The sequence below is a fragment of the Vulpes vulpes genome, chromosome 7 (genome assembly GCF_048418805.1).
Source record: "Vulpes vulpes isolate BD-2025 chromosome 7, VulVul3, whole genome shotgun sequence".
Classification (NCBI taxonomy): Eukaryota; Metazoa; Chordata; class Mammalia; order Carnivora; family Canidae; genus Vulpes; species Vulpes vulpes.
In genome coordinates, this window is record NC_132786.1 from 19,037,233 (window position 1) to 19,049,821 (window position 12,589).

At 59.8% G+C, this 12,589-nt stretch overlaps 2 protein-coding genes across 11 annotated transcripts in view; one reads left to right on the plus strand and one right to left on the minus strand.

Moving 5' to 3' along the window:
• Window positions 1-263: 263 nt before the first annotated feature.
• On the minus strand, window positions 264-8,326 carry ZNF467 (zinc finger protein 467). 4 transcript variants are annotated; one of them, XM_072765065.1, is made up of 6 exons: window positions 8,172-8,326; window positions 6,406-6,517; window positions 6,020-6,094; window positions 5,415-5,528; window positions 4,499-4,612; window positions 264-2,104 (listed from the first exon to the last, which is right to left on the minus strand). In XM_072765065.1, exons 3-6 carry the CDS (start codon window positions 6,051-6,053, stop codon window positions 630-632), a joined length of 1,737 nt encoding a protein of 578 aa, XP_072621166.1. In that variant the 5' UTR covers window positions 6,054-6,094; window positions 6,406-6,517; window positions 8,172-8,326; the 3' UTR covers window positions 264-629. The 4 variants fall into 4 exon arrangements, with proteins under 4 accessions (XP_072621166.1, XP_072621167.1, XP_072621169.1 ...); XM_072765066.1 differs by having other exon boundaries at window positions 8,085-8,189; XM_072765068.1 differs by lacking the exon at window positions 6,406-6,517 and having other exon boundaries at window positions 8,085-8,326.
• Window positions 8,327-11,591: 3,265 nt separating this feature from the next.
• Window positions 11,592-12,589, plus strand: part of SSPO (SCO-spondin) — a 51,804-nt gene continuing 50,806 nt past the window's right edge. For 4 of the 7 annotated variants that reach the window (XM_072765054.1, XM_072765056.1, XM_072765057.1 and 1 more), the window contains exons 1-3: window positions 11,594-11,716; window positions 11,956-12,114; window positions 12,502-12,584. In XM_072765054.1, the coding sequence (XP_072621155.1) occupies window positions 11,667-11,716; window positions 11,956-12,114; window positions 12,502-12,584 (292 nt within the window). In that variant the 5' untranslated portion in view covers window positions 11,594-11,666. Of the gene's footprint in view, window positions 11,717-11,955; window positions 12,115-12,501; window positions 12,585-12,589 lie in introns of all 7 variants that reach the window. The other 3 variants (XM_072765053.1, XM_072765055.1, XM_072765061.1) reach the window with 2 other exon arrangements.

Consider the following 12,589-nt stretch of genomic DNA (forward strand, 5'->3'; position numbering starts at 1 on the left):
CTACAGCTCTAGCCTCAACACTTCCAATGAGAAATGCATGTTAATGTTTCTTCCATCAAATGGCTGATCTAGAAGTAGGAGCCGGGAGAGTGGTTTAGCAATTAACTCTATTATATTTTCATTTGGTAGAGCCCATTTTCAGCAACTGGCTAAATTTAGCTTACCCCGGATAGGAAGGGATGGTCCGTGGGAGGACTGAGGTGGGCAGTGGATGAGAAGAGGCAAGGGGTTCCCACCCTGTGCTCATTTAATAGCCCCAGAACTTCAGATTTTAATTTTAATAACACTTCACACAGATGACCATTCTTTCACTCCCCCTGTAGAGGCTGCTGACCCAGCCAGGCCATAGCCAGTGTGGGCTCCAAAAAACAAATGTCTGCTTTCTGATGGGGTCTCTTGGTGGGATTCTCTCCAGGACTGGGGCCTGAACTGTTCCCAGCAAGTGTTCATTCTTAGCATTGTCTTTGTCACAGAATGTCAAAGCTGGTTATCCTTTCCGGACTTCTCTCCGGCAAGATAAGGAGGGAAGGACAGCCATCGCCACCCAGGCCATCGTGCTCACCGCCCAGATCTGCGGCATGGATCTCTCCAACCAGTGAGCCGAGGAAGGGTCCTGGGGAGGAGAGGGTTCAGAAGAAAAGGGGGGGCGCCCCTACCTCTGTGGGAGTGGGCCAGGCTGGGGCTGAGAGGTCGGCGTCGGAGGCCGGCTGGGCCACTTCGCCGTGGATGCGCTGGTGCCGCACCAGGTGGGTCTTGCGGCTGAAGCTCTTGCCGCACTGTGGGCAGGAGAAGGGGCGGGAGCCTGTGTGGATGGCCTGGTGGCGCACCAGATTGGTTTTGGAGCTGAAGCTGCGGGCGCAGACGGCACAGGCGTGGGGCCGACTGCCCGTGTGCACCGCCTGGTGGCGGCCAAGGTGTGACTTGCGGCTGAAACGGCGGCCGCACTGCGCGCAGGCGAAAGGCCTGGCGCCGCTGTGGGCCCTGGCGTGGGCGACCAGATTGGGCCTGGAGCCGAAGCGGCGGCCACACTGCGCGCAGGCGAAGGGCCGCTCGCCCGCGTGCGCCCGTCCGTGCCGCGCCGGGTGTTGCCCAGGGGCGAGGCCGCGCCCGCAGTCCGGGCAGCAGGGCCGCTCGCTGGCCGGAGCGCCCTGGGTCGCCGGTGTGCCTCCGGGCGCTGGGTCCCCGGCGGTGCCCAGGGCGCACTCGTCGCACCCGAAGGGGCGCCCGTCGCCGCGGTGCAGACGCTGGTGCGTGGCGAGGTTCTTCTTCCAGCCGAAGCTCAGGCCGCAGGTGGCGCAAGAGAAAGGCTTGGGCCCGGGAGGGGACCGGGTGGGGGACGGAGCGGGGGAACCGGGCGAAGCGGGCGCGTCGGGAGAGGCCGGGGTGCGGCCGGCCGCCTCGTGCACCCTTTGGTGCCGCACCAAGTGCTGCTTGTGCGTGAAGCTGCGCGAGCACCGCGCGCACTGGTAGGGCCGCTCGCCGGTGTGGATGCGCTGGTGGCGGATCAGGTGAGTCTTTTTGCGAAAGCGCTTCTCACACTCGGTGCAGGGGAAGGGCCGCTCGCCCGTGTGCGTCTTCTGGTGCGAGCCCAGGTGTATCTTCTGGCTGAAGCGCTTGCCGCACTCCGCGCACGGGTAGGGCCTTTCGCCGGTGTGCGTACGCAGGTGGCGGGTCAGGTGAGCCTTCTTGCTGAAGCGCTTGTCACACTCGGAGCAGGGGAAGGGCCGCTCACCGAGGTGGCTGCGCTGGTGCAGCAGCAGGTGCGTGCGCTGCGCGAAGCTGCGGCCACAGTCCGGGCAGGCGCAGGGGCCCTCGCCGCGGTGCAGCCTCTGGTGCAGCCGCAGAGTCAGCTGGTCCCGGAACCGCCGCTCGCACTCCCCGCAGCCGTAGGGCTTCTCCGAAGGCGGGGCCCACCCGGCCAGCGCGAGCCCATCCAGGGCCCCTGGGACCCCGGGTTCCAGCTTGTACGTGGCGGCCAGAGGCCCCAGGTCCGGCGCGGGAAAGGGGCCAGGGAGTAACGACAGATGCTGGGGCCATTCGACTTCCTCTTCCGCCTCCTGATCCTCCTCCTCCACCTTCACCTTCCGAATCATCCACTCATCTCCTGGGAAGTCAAAACGAGAGGAGCCGATCAAGCCCCACTTTTATTCAGGCAACGTTTATTGGCCAACACTACCACCACCGCTTCTGGAACCCCGAGGTCTGGCTTTTGTTCTCTCCATTCTACCGGAAGTTTCCGGGGAATTACCAAACCTGCAGGTCGCCTTTCAGTCCCCCTCCGTGGTTCTCTGCAGCCAAGAAAGGTGGGGAGAGCCCCCAGTCCCTCCTGGGGCTTTCTCCTGGCTTCCTGGGGCTGAGGGGGTGTTCCTCCCTGCCTCTGTAGAAGGGGGTACTTTTGTGCCTCCTGAATGTAAATGATGCTCGTGTAGTCCTCAGGCTTCACTCTAGATTCCTCTGCTCACCTCAGCTGTCCCCCCACCCTATCTTCCAGCCCTTTCCAGAACCACAGTCTCCCATCAGCTGAGCAGCTCTAACAACCTTCCAGTGGCCAGGGAATTGCCCCTCAAAGGCTCTCCCTGACCCTTACTCCTTTCATTTTGCCTCTGGTGCCAGGTGAGAAATCCCAGTTTAGGAAGATGAGAATGGAGTTTTTGGGAATTGGGGAACCAGTGAGCAGTGCCAACCTCTGGAGAAGCAGAGAGGGCCCTCCACGGGAGCAGGCTTGAGGTGGGTCCCACTGGAGCTTTGCCCTTCTTGGGCCCTGCGATGGTCCAGCCAAAAAAAGCTCAGGTCCCAGACTGGGAACATCCACTGGGTACTCCTCTGCCACCAGCTAGTAGTGTGACCTTGGTTACCACTCTGAGCTACGTGAGTTAGTTTGCTTAGGCATAAGGGTTGTATTAGTTCATGATTCCTAACCATGGTGCTGCAACATCATCTCCTGGGGGGCTTTCTGTGGGAGCAGGGTGCACGAATCTGTTCTCTTTCTTTAAAGCTCCCCAAATCATTCTTCTTTAAGCATCACTGAACCAGATCTGAGTTCCTGTCTGGCTCTCTAAGTCTGTAATAGCCTGAGCACTATTGGACACGTGCACACGGACTGTCACAGATTTACTCCTGGTTTCTTTATACTGGTCCATCAGTTCCAAACAACTATTTATCCTATTGTCCTAGTGCTTTTGTTTCCATTACACCAGTCTTCTACTCAAGAACCATCAATAGCGCCCTGTTATTTCCAGGATAAATTAAGTTTGAGCTGCATCTGAGATTCACCACAACCTAGTCCAACTTTCTTCCTACCCTCAGGCATAAACGCTCCCCTGCAGCCAGGTTGGTCTGCTCTAACCCCAGCCACATGTTGACTTCTCTGTATTAAAGTTTCTTCTCAGCCTAGAATGTTTTCTCAACCTCCACCCTGCTATCAGGGCTGATGTCACAACTCCCTCAAAATGCAGCACAGATCAACAAAATCTGACAAATCCAATGCCTGAGGATCACTTATACACCTACAGCATTTACTATTAACACAGTTATGCTTACTTGCAATGTGGCTTTATTGTCATTTGTTCTTTTAATTCTTTATTCTAGTTCATACTAATGCCATCTCAACTAGACTTTAGTTCCTGAAAGGCAGACATCTTGTGTTCCATTTCTTTTTGTGTCTAATAAAAATGAGGATTGCCACTATTTATTGAGTGCCAGCCACAGATGACACACTATCCACTGTCACAAAGCTTCACAGCAACCATGGTGTGGTTCTTCTCCCTGCTTACAGGTGAACAAACCAGCTCCTGCAGGTGAAGGAGCCTATCTAAGATCACTTGGCTAGTCGACATGGAGCAAGGATTAAAACCAGGTCTGTGCCAGCCCAGGAGCAATCTCGTTCCCTTCTACCTAACACAGTCTGTATCTAGCAGGCCCTCCATAAATCCCTGGAATAAATGACATCACTCAGGCAGAAGGTGATATGGTTGGTGGTAGTAAAAGGAAATGACGGCAGCATTGTGGAGAGAGAAAGTCAACTGTTCAATCACCCTGGGTGTGGAGGAGATGAGTCCACTGTGACATATTTGGAGCATCTAGATACCACTGAGATTGAGATCAGTGGAGATTTGGGGAAGGGAGCTTGTTTGGTGGAGAGGCAACGAAAAGGTAGGTCATCCTGGGAATGGTGATTCAAGTCATCAATAAGCACAAACTTGGCAGGGGTGGGGGGTGGGAGAAGAAGTTAAGACTTCTAGAGGATGTGGGGGTGAGGGACAGTTTTCCTGGGTGACCAGCCTCTCTGAGTCCTGTCATCTAGGATGTGGAATGTCCCCCGCCTCCCCACCCCCCCAGGGGGTGCTGAAGCTCTATAACAGAAAGGTGTCAAGGACTGGTTCATCTTAGGTTGGAAGAACCCAAAGTGGCTGCCTCATCAGATAGCAGTCAGGAGTTTACAAGGCCCCCATCCCCTCTGCCTAGGCCCCTGGTGGGCTAGAGACATGGGAGGACTTACCTGGGCAGGAGCCCATGGGCTCAGCCTTCTGTGGTGTGCATGCCTGGCCTCCTCTGCAGGGAGCTTCAGCTTCTTTAGTGTGGCCGCCTTCCTCTGGTCTGGGGGCCTCGTGCCCTGGCAGAGAACAGGCTACCTCAAGGACTCCAAAGACATCACAGGTGCACAGAGGCCCCACTGGTACAATCAAGCAGAGACTTTCGAAACCCGAGTCCCAGCCCTGCTGTCAGGATTGTGTCCCACATCACACATGCAGGGACTGAATTCTCAGCTGCCCCAGGGCAGCCTCAGGCTCCTACAGCAGGGCAGGGGCAAAGGCTCTGTGGGTTTCAAGAGCCACAACTCTGAGGAGCTTCTGGAATAGGTGTGTGAGATAGTGGAAGCAAGGAAAGGTCCCTGCCCCCTGAGACTCCTTAGGAGGAGGGATGCAGACCTCCCAGCCACCAGATGGACCCAAGTTCCAGGCAAATCACTGCAGAAGATCAGAATGTCAAGAAGCCAGACACGGGCTTGCTTTGCGTGTCTTCTCCAGGAGCTACTTAGCCACCTTCCTGCCTCTTCCAAATCTTGCTCAAATCTTACCTTCCTACCCCCCCCCCCCAGGGGGGCCTACTCTCACATTATTTAATCCTGTAACACTCCCTCCCCTACAGCTCCACCTCAGGCTCCCTCACCCTGCTTTATCCCCGCCCCTCCCCAGTGAACAGAACCCCTTCCTACACATTTGTTGTTTGCTGACTTTCTGCCCTCTCTAAGATTAAGCTCCTGGAAGGCAAGGATCTTTGTCTGTTTGGTCATTGAGGTATTCCAAATATCGAGAATAGCACACTGGCACTTAGTGGGTGCTCAACAAATACTTGATGAAGAAGGAAAGGTAGATCCCACTCTGAGCCACTGTTCATGGTCCCCACCTCCTTACCAGAGCATGTGCCCAGCATGCTGTCTTCCCTGGAAGGGGACATCTGTTCCTGGTTATGGGACCCTTCCCCGGGCTCACTTTGGGGGGCCATCTCCGGCTGTCCCACAGAGAATCCTGTTACAGATGGAAGGATGGGACCAAGTAAAGCATCTAGTACAGAACAGGTGATCAAAGGGAGGGCTCTTCCCCTTCCCCCCAAAAAAAATCTAAGTTTTTTTTTCCAACTTGCTCAGGAAGAAAGGGTCTCTAGCCAGCATGACAGGGGATAGCCAGGCCCCCCAGCAGCCTGGCCAGGTATCAACCTCAGCCCCTCTGCATTGAGTCAAGGGCAGGTGAAGGAAGAGTTAGAACAGATTTAAATATTCGGGTGCTCTGTGTGTAGGCATGTGCACATGCAGTCCAGCACAGCCTCCACAGGGCCAGGCACTGAAACAGACCCTGGAGAGCTGATGCTGCCCTACAGGTTCCCAGGGGTCTCTGGGGTCTCAGGGTGGCAGTCCCCTGAGGATGACCCTGCTGTCTGAATAGTAGGGAAGCAGCCGGCACAGAGCGCCCCTGAATCCTGGCTCCCGCCCACCCACGTTCCTTGAATGCTGCTGGCTCACCCAGGGAGCTGAGGGCCTCAAAGGTCTCTCTCATGGCAACCCAGGTAGCTCCTCCTGGGGATCAGGCCACAGACCCTAAGGAGAAAACACATCCTTGTTCGCATTCATCTCTGGACAGCTGCCACCTGGGCCCTGGCTCTGCCCAACCTCTCCCCATCAGCTATCCCCAGGAGCTCCAAAGGTGAGGTCCCCAGGTACAGGTAAGGGGAATGAGGGAAGATGGGCTTCAGAAAGCCAAGAGGTCTTCAAAGGCCAAGGACCAGGTCTTGAAGCCCCTCCTGCACGCTCTGGTCAGCTCCAGAAATCCGCTGCACCTCCACCCTCACCTGATGGGTCTCTGCACCAGGCCCAGCCCACCAGTGGTCCCCAACCCCCAGTGCCCTTGCCTGGGGACGTGAGGAATCAATCGACTCTCTGGGGAGGAGGTGGAGAGTGGAAGATCGGGGTGGGGAGCCGGGAACTTCATCTCCTGGGCCCTCCAGCTGTCACTTGCTGGAGCTGGTGAAATAGGAGCCAGCCAAGGGGCGGAGGTGAGTGTCACTATTGGGCAACCGGTCGGGGAGGCCCTCAGAGGAGGGTCTTCACTGAAGGCAGGAAATGGCTCTCGCTTCCTCTCCCCAAAACCATCGCCCCTCCCCCTCAGGGCTCCTCCCCCCCCGCAGGGACACCCCGCCCCCGGGACCCCTCCCCAGCTTTTCCTTCATCGGGTTCCCTGCCCCTCCCCCCGCAGATTCCCCTCCCCCCCATTCCTGGCAGCTTTCCCTCTGCCCCTCCCTTCTCGGGCTCCCTCTGCCTTCCGCCCTCTCTCCCCACCGAATCTGGCCGGCTCCCCAGCTCCGCCCCCTGCCCCGCCCCTCCGGCTCCTCCCCCTGCTCCCGGCCGGCCCGCCCCTCCCGGCCCCCTCCGGTAGGCCCTGCCCAGCCACCGCCCCCCTGACCCTCAGCTCCGGGCAGTCTCGGCGGCGACCGGGCTCCCTCCCTCCTCCTGGAGCTCGGGCCGCCTTCCCTTCCCTCCCGGTTCTCCCCCGGCTCCATCCTCCTCCCCGACTGCACGCCCTCTCCCTTCCTTTCCCCCTCCTCTTTTCCTTCCTCCCTAACGCCGCCCTCCTCCTCCCCGCTCCTCTCCCTCACCCCGCACTCCCCTCCCCTCTCCCTCTCCTCCCCCACTCCGGTTTCCCTTCCTTCTCCTTTCCTCTCTTCACCTCAGCTCCCTCCCTCTTCCCCCTCCCCAGCCCTCCTCCCCTCACCCTCCCTTCCTCCCTCCTGCAGCTCGCCTTCCCCTCCGAGGCCCCCGGCTCCCTTCCCCCTTTGCCTCCCCAGCAGGCTCTCTCTCGCTTCCCTACCCTCCCGGTCCCCAGTCCCTAGAACCGCTCTTCCCCTCCCCCCTCCAGTCCGCTCCCCGCGCTCCCTCCCTTGTCCCCCGGCTCCCCCGAGCCTGGGAGTCGGAGGCTGCGGCTCGCCCCGGACCCTCTCGCGGACCAGGCTCCTCTCCACCCCTACCTCCCAACATACCTCTGCTCCCCTCCCCTCTCTCAGAGGCTACCTTCCCGGTTTCTGCTCCCCACTGACTTCTACCCCCCCCCAAGTTTTCCTCCCGCCCAGACCCCTCCCGTCCCACCCCCTTCCCCGCCTCCGTGGGTCCCCTGGAGCCTCTCCGCCCGGACCTCACTCGGGGCCCGGCCCTTCCCAGGCTCCCGGACTCACCTGTCAGCGCCCTGCTCTCCCGCCCCTCCCAATCGGCCGGATCCCTCGGGGTCCCCCTTCCCCCACGGCCCCCTCCCACACTCCCCCTCCCCTTTCCGGAGACTCCTCACTCCCTCCCCTCGGGAGCCTCCCAACCGTCTCCCCCGGACTCCCACCGGGCCCCCTCCCCCCCTCCGGCCTCCGCCCCTCCCTCCGGATCCCGGGTCTGCCCTCTCTCCTCCGCTACCGTGACCACCCCCAAGCCGGGCCCTCCCTCCCCAGCCCCTGCCCCTCCCTCCCCCGGCCCCAGCCCCTTCCCTGCCCTTTCTCCACCCCCCCGGCCCCTCCGGCGCTCCCAGCGCCCCCACCCCCGGGGCTGTCACCTGCGCGGAGCGGGCAGTGACTGAGTGTCGGTGTGGAAGGGGAAGCGGGCGGAGCCGCCAGCCGCTGGGCGCCTCCACGGCCCGTACCTGGCGGGCTGGCCGGTCGGCCCTCCCCGCTGTGGCGGGACCCAGGCGCCCCGGCCTCCTGCCCCGGCCGGTTCTGCTCGCAATGGCGCCCGCTGCCTGTAGCTCGGGTGCCGACTGCCCGAAAGACTGACAGACTGACAGCCCCGAAACTTCGCGGGGAGGGGAGAGGAAAAGACGCGGAGGGAGCGGGAGCGGGGAAGCGGCGCCCGGCGGGGGGGAGGGGAGCGCGGAAGCGGGAGGAGAGCTGCGGGGTACCCCGTGGGGGAGGTAGGGGCAGGGGGTGCGGGAGTGGGTTGCGGGAGGGCGCACGGCGGGGGGAGGCGTGCAGGTGACGGTGTGGAGGGACGGAGGCCCAGAGTAGGTGATGGAAAGTGGGAGCCTAGGAACGGGGGGGGGAGGGAAGAGGGGGGAAGGGAAGGGAGGAGTGTAGGGGGAGGGGTGGAGGAGGGAGAGGAGGCAGGGAGGAAGGGCACGCGGGCTGCGCGGGAGGGTGCTGGCTGGCGCCGAGGGAGGAGCCAGGGGAAAGGTGGAGCGCGAGGGGAGGGTGCGGTACGGAGTTGGGGAGGGGGAGACGAGGGGGCGTGCTCGGGGGAGGGGGGCCCCTGAGTGTCGGCGGCGCAGCCTTTGAATCGCGAGTGCCCCGCGGGAGCGAATCTGTGCCGCGCGTCGCGGCGGGATCGAGTCTCCGGACTGTGGGTCCGCGGGGCTGGTCTGGGAAACTCCGACCCCGCCCCTGCTCTCCACCCCGAGTGCCCCCGGATCCACTCCGACCCACGACCGCCGACCCCGATTCCGGAGGACCGGATCCGACCCCTGCGACTGGAGCGGGGGTCCCTTGGGGCAGCGGGGGGCGGCTGAGGGGGACAGAGCTGGGCCTCAGTGCCCGCCGAGAACGGGCCCTTTGAAGCAGAAATTGGGGTGGGGGCTTTGAGCCGGTTTCCAGGAGAAGGCGGGGCTGGAGAGGAGGCACCAGGGGGTGAGGCTGGAGACCCGCTGGGCGGAGACTCCGAGGGCGGGGTCCGGGGAGGGGGCTGCGAGGAGGGGAGAGTTCTCTGGGCGGGGTAGGGGCTGGTCCTCCCACTGGCCTGGCAACCTGTACCAGTGAGGTGAGGAGGTATGCCCTTAGCCCTCAGATCCGGCTTCTGGGGGGCTTGGGGTCCCCGCCCCGGGTTAGGATGTTTTTCTTCGGCCTTGCCACCCTGGCACTTGACTCCTTCTGAAAGCTCCCTATAGGGAGCCTGTCCTTGTCCAGCTGAAATGTGGGCTGGTTATTTCAGGGCCCCTCTCCCTTTTCTTTCTCTCCAATCTCCCCTGGCTTCCAGCTTCCTCCCTCCTGCCCCCTTTTGGGGAAAGGGGGATTGTGATTTGGGTTTCTCCCCAACCCAAGTGTTGCCTTTATCACCTGTGGTTGGAATCCAGAGCTGGGAGGGAGTCCTCCAAGAAGCACAGCGTACAGCAGGGGTACCGTCAATATTCCCTGATGTTTAGGAGAGGCATGGGAGTAGGTGTTATCTGGAAGGGCACAGGTACCTCGGAATCAGCTGGGAAAGGCTCTGCAGTCTCCTGGATAGGCTGCTTCAGCAAGTCTGTGCACATCCGGCTTATGGCCCTGGGAGCAGAATGTGTCTCTGTGCTAGGGTAGCCTGTGAACACCTGTCTGCCCTCGGGAGACCTGCAGTGGGGGTGTGAGCATGCGAGGCACAGGGAGAGAGTGTATAGGGTACATGAGTGAGAGACTGGGAACAGCAACATGTCCAAGGTTCAACCCAGGCCTTTTCTGAGGACTCTACCTGAGAGCTCCCAAAGGGAACTCTCTGTACCCTCTTTGGGCCACAGGACCAATGTGGGCCCAGGAGAAATCCCTGGCATGGCTCTGGTTCCCAGCAGCCTTCTCGCCCTAGGTGGGGTAACTATGGGGGTCTGGAGATTCATGCAATCTGAGGCCCGGGCCACATTCCAGCCTGGGTGTCCTGGAAGCTGGTAACCAAGAGGTAACCAGGATTCACCTGGGCCAGCTGTTGCCCCAACCGGATACTTAGATTATCCCATGAGGCTGCCTCGCCCCCCAGCGCTGGGGGGGGGGGGGGACTGCCTTCCAGGCCTCTGTCTCCTATGCACCTCCCCCGCCAACACACACACTTCCCACCCTTGCTGATCCTCCCTGAGGCTTGCTGTGTTCCTTGCCCAGGCTTCCTGGTTCTGAACCCTAGAAGACTCTCTCAAAAGGAGACCCGGATGGACCCAGCCAGCCGCACATAATCACCCCCCTAAGGAGTCAGACCACAGAGGAGAGGGCACACATTCTGCCCCCTGTCTCCACACAGTCCAACCAGCCTGGAAACTCAGCTCCTTCTGCTCACTGGTTCCCAAGTGCCTGGTGGGAGAGGGGGCAGGAGGAGGTAGGAAAGGGAGCGGGGAGAGAATCATACTCAGAATTTTAGGACTAGAAGACCATATCAGTTGGGATCCCTGGGTGGCGCAGCGGTTTGGCGCCTGCCTTTGGCCCAGGGCGCGATCCTGGAGACCCGGGATCCAATCCCACATCGGGCTCCCGATGCATGGAGCCTGCTTCTCCCTCTGCCTATGTCTCTGCCCCTCTCTCTCTTTCTCTCTCTGTGACTATCATAAATAAATAATAATAAAAAAGACCATATAAGTCATTTATACAATAACTTAACCATTTTGTGGGGTCACAGTTCCTCTTGAGAATTTAATAACAGTTATGGAACTATCCTCAGAAAAACGCGTACACACGCAATTTCTTTTTTTTTTTTTTTTAGATGTATTTATTTGAGAAAGAGAGAGAGAACATGGTCAAGAGTGAGGTGGGTGGTGGAGCAGAGGGAGAGAGAGGATTTCAGGTAGATTCCCCGCTGAGTGCCGAGCTCTGACATAGGACCTGATCCCACAACCCTGAGATCATGACCCGGACCTAAATCAAGAGTCTGATGCTTAACCAATTGAGTCACCCAGGTGCCCCTGCACACACACAATTTCAACGTGGAGCCCTTGAGTCCCACCCAAGCAAACATCCCTGGGAAGCCCCTGAAATTTTTTTACTAGCAAGGAAATTGAGGCTCAGAAAGTGGCTTGTCCAGAGTCCACACTAATTTGTGGTACAGCCTGAGGGGAAAATATCCGAGGCTCAGAGTGTCTGGCTATAGCCCCGGGCACATGCGCTCCCCCACTGAGCGCTCACACACACATGCATCTATACATACACAAGAGGGGCAGGAAGGTGAAGGTTTCCAGGGAGAGTTGGCCTCCAAGGGGATTGTGCAATGTGCAGGCAGGTCCAATCTGGTTCTGAGCAGCTGGTGCCCCAAGGCATGGGGCTGAGATAAAGCCTCCCCAGCCCCATGGGCCTTGTTCTAGCTGTCTGGGCTGCCTTGGACACATTGCCACCTGGCTGCTGTAGAGCACTCACCTGCCACAGCATTGCCTTCCCCAAGCCCAAGCCTCATAGCTCCCCAAAGCTGACCTGGGGGGAGCACCATGCTGCTCCCCGCCCTCCTCTTTAGGATGGCGTGGGCACTGGCTAACGGGTAAGCAGCCCAGCTTGGGGCCCCTCTAGCTAAGATCCTCTGCTTCTGCCTCTTGAACAGGACCCTCTGGGGCAGCCAGATGCTGTCCCCTAGGCTTCTTGCTCCCAACCAGCCTCCTCTTCATTTCACTAAACTTTCCCTGGGAGGGTCTCTTTTGGGAGTGGGATCACAGGACAGGGCTTCTTGGCAATAGAGGGGGCTGGTGGCTACAGTAGCTGTCATTTCCCATCTGTGGGCAGGCGGTGGTGTGAGCATATGGAAACCTTCCTGGTGGAGGAGGAAGTGACCCCCCGCCAGGAGGACCTGGTGCCCTGCACCAGCCTCTATCATTACCAGCGCCTGGGCTGGCAACTGGACCTGTCCTGGGGTGGACGTGCAGGGCTCTGTCCCATCTACAAGTAAGTGAGGGTGGGAGCCTGGGTTGGCTGCTGAGAAGGAGAGAGCAATGGAGCCAATACTCTGAGGGGAAGGTGAATTGGGGGGGGGGTGCCCTGGAGAAGCAGGCATTTGGGAAACATGTCTGGCTGGGCTCAAGAAGAGTCAGGAGTGTGGGATTGGGCATAGGCAGCACAGGGAGAGGTACTATGTCTCCAGTCTGCTTTGTCAACATCACTCTCACTTTGCACAAAGGAAAATTGAGACCTGGAAGGGCAATCACATGAGAAAGTCACTCAGAGAATAGATGACCAGATTGAATGTCCCAGGCCATCCTCAGGGACGGGGACGGAGACAGGGCTGGGCTGAATACTAACTTCTTCTCCCTGCTGCCCGCTCGGTGGACCCAGGCCCCCAGAAACCCGGCCCACTGCAAGGAACCGGACAGTGAGGGTTTGTTGTCCAGGCTGGGGGGGCACCCACTGCACCCTGGGTAAG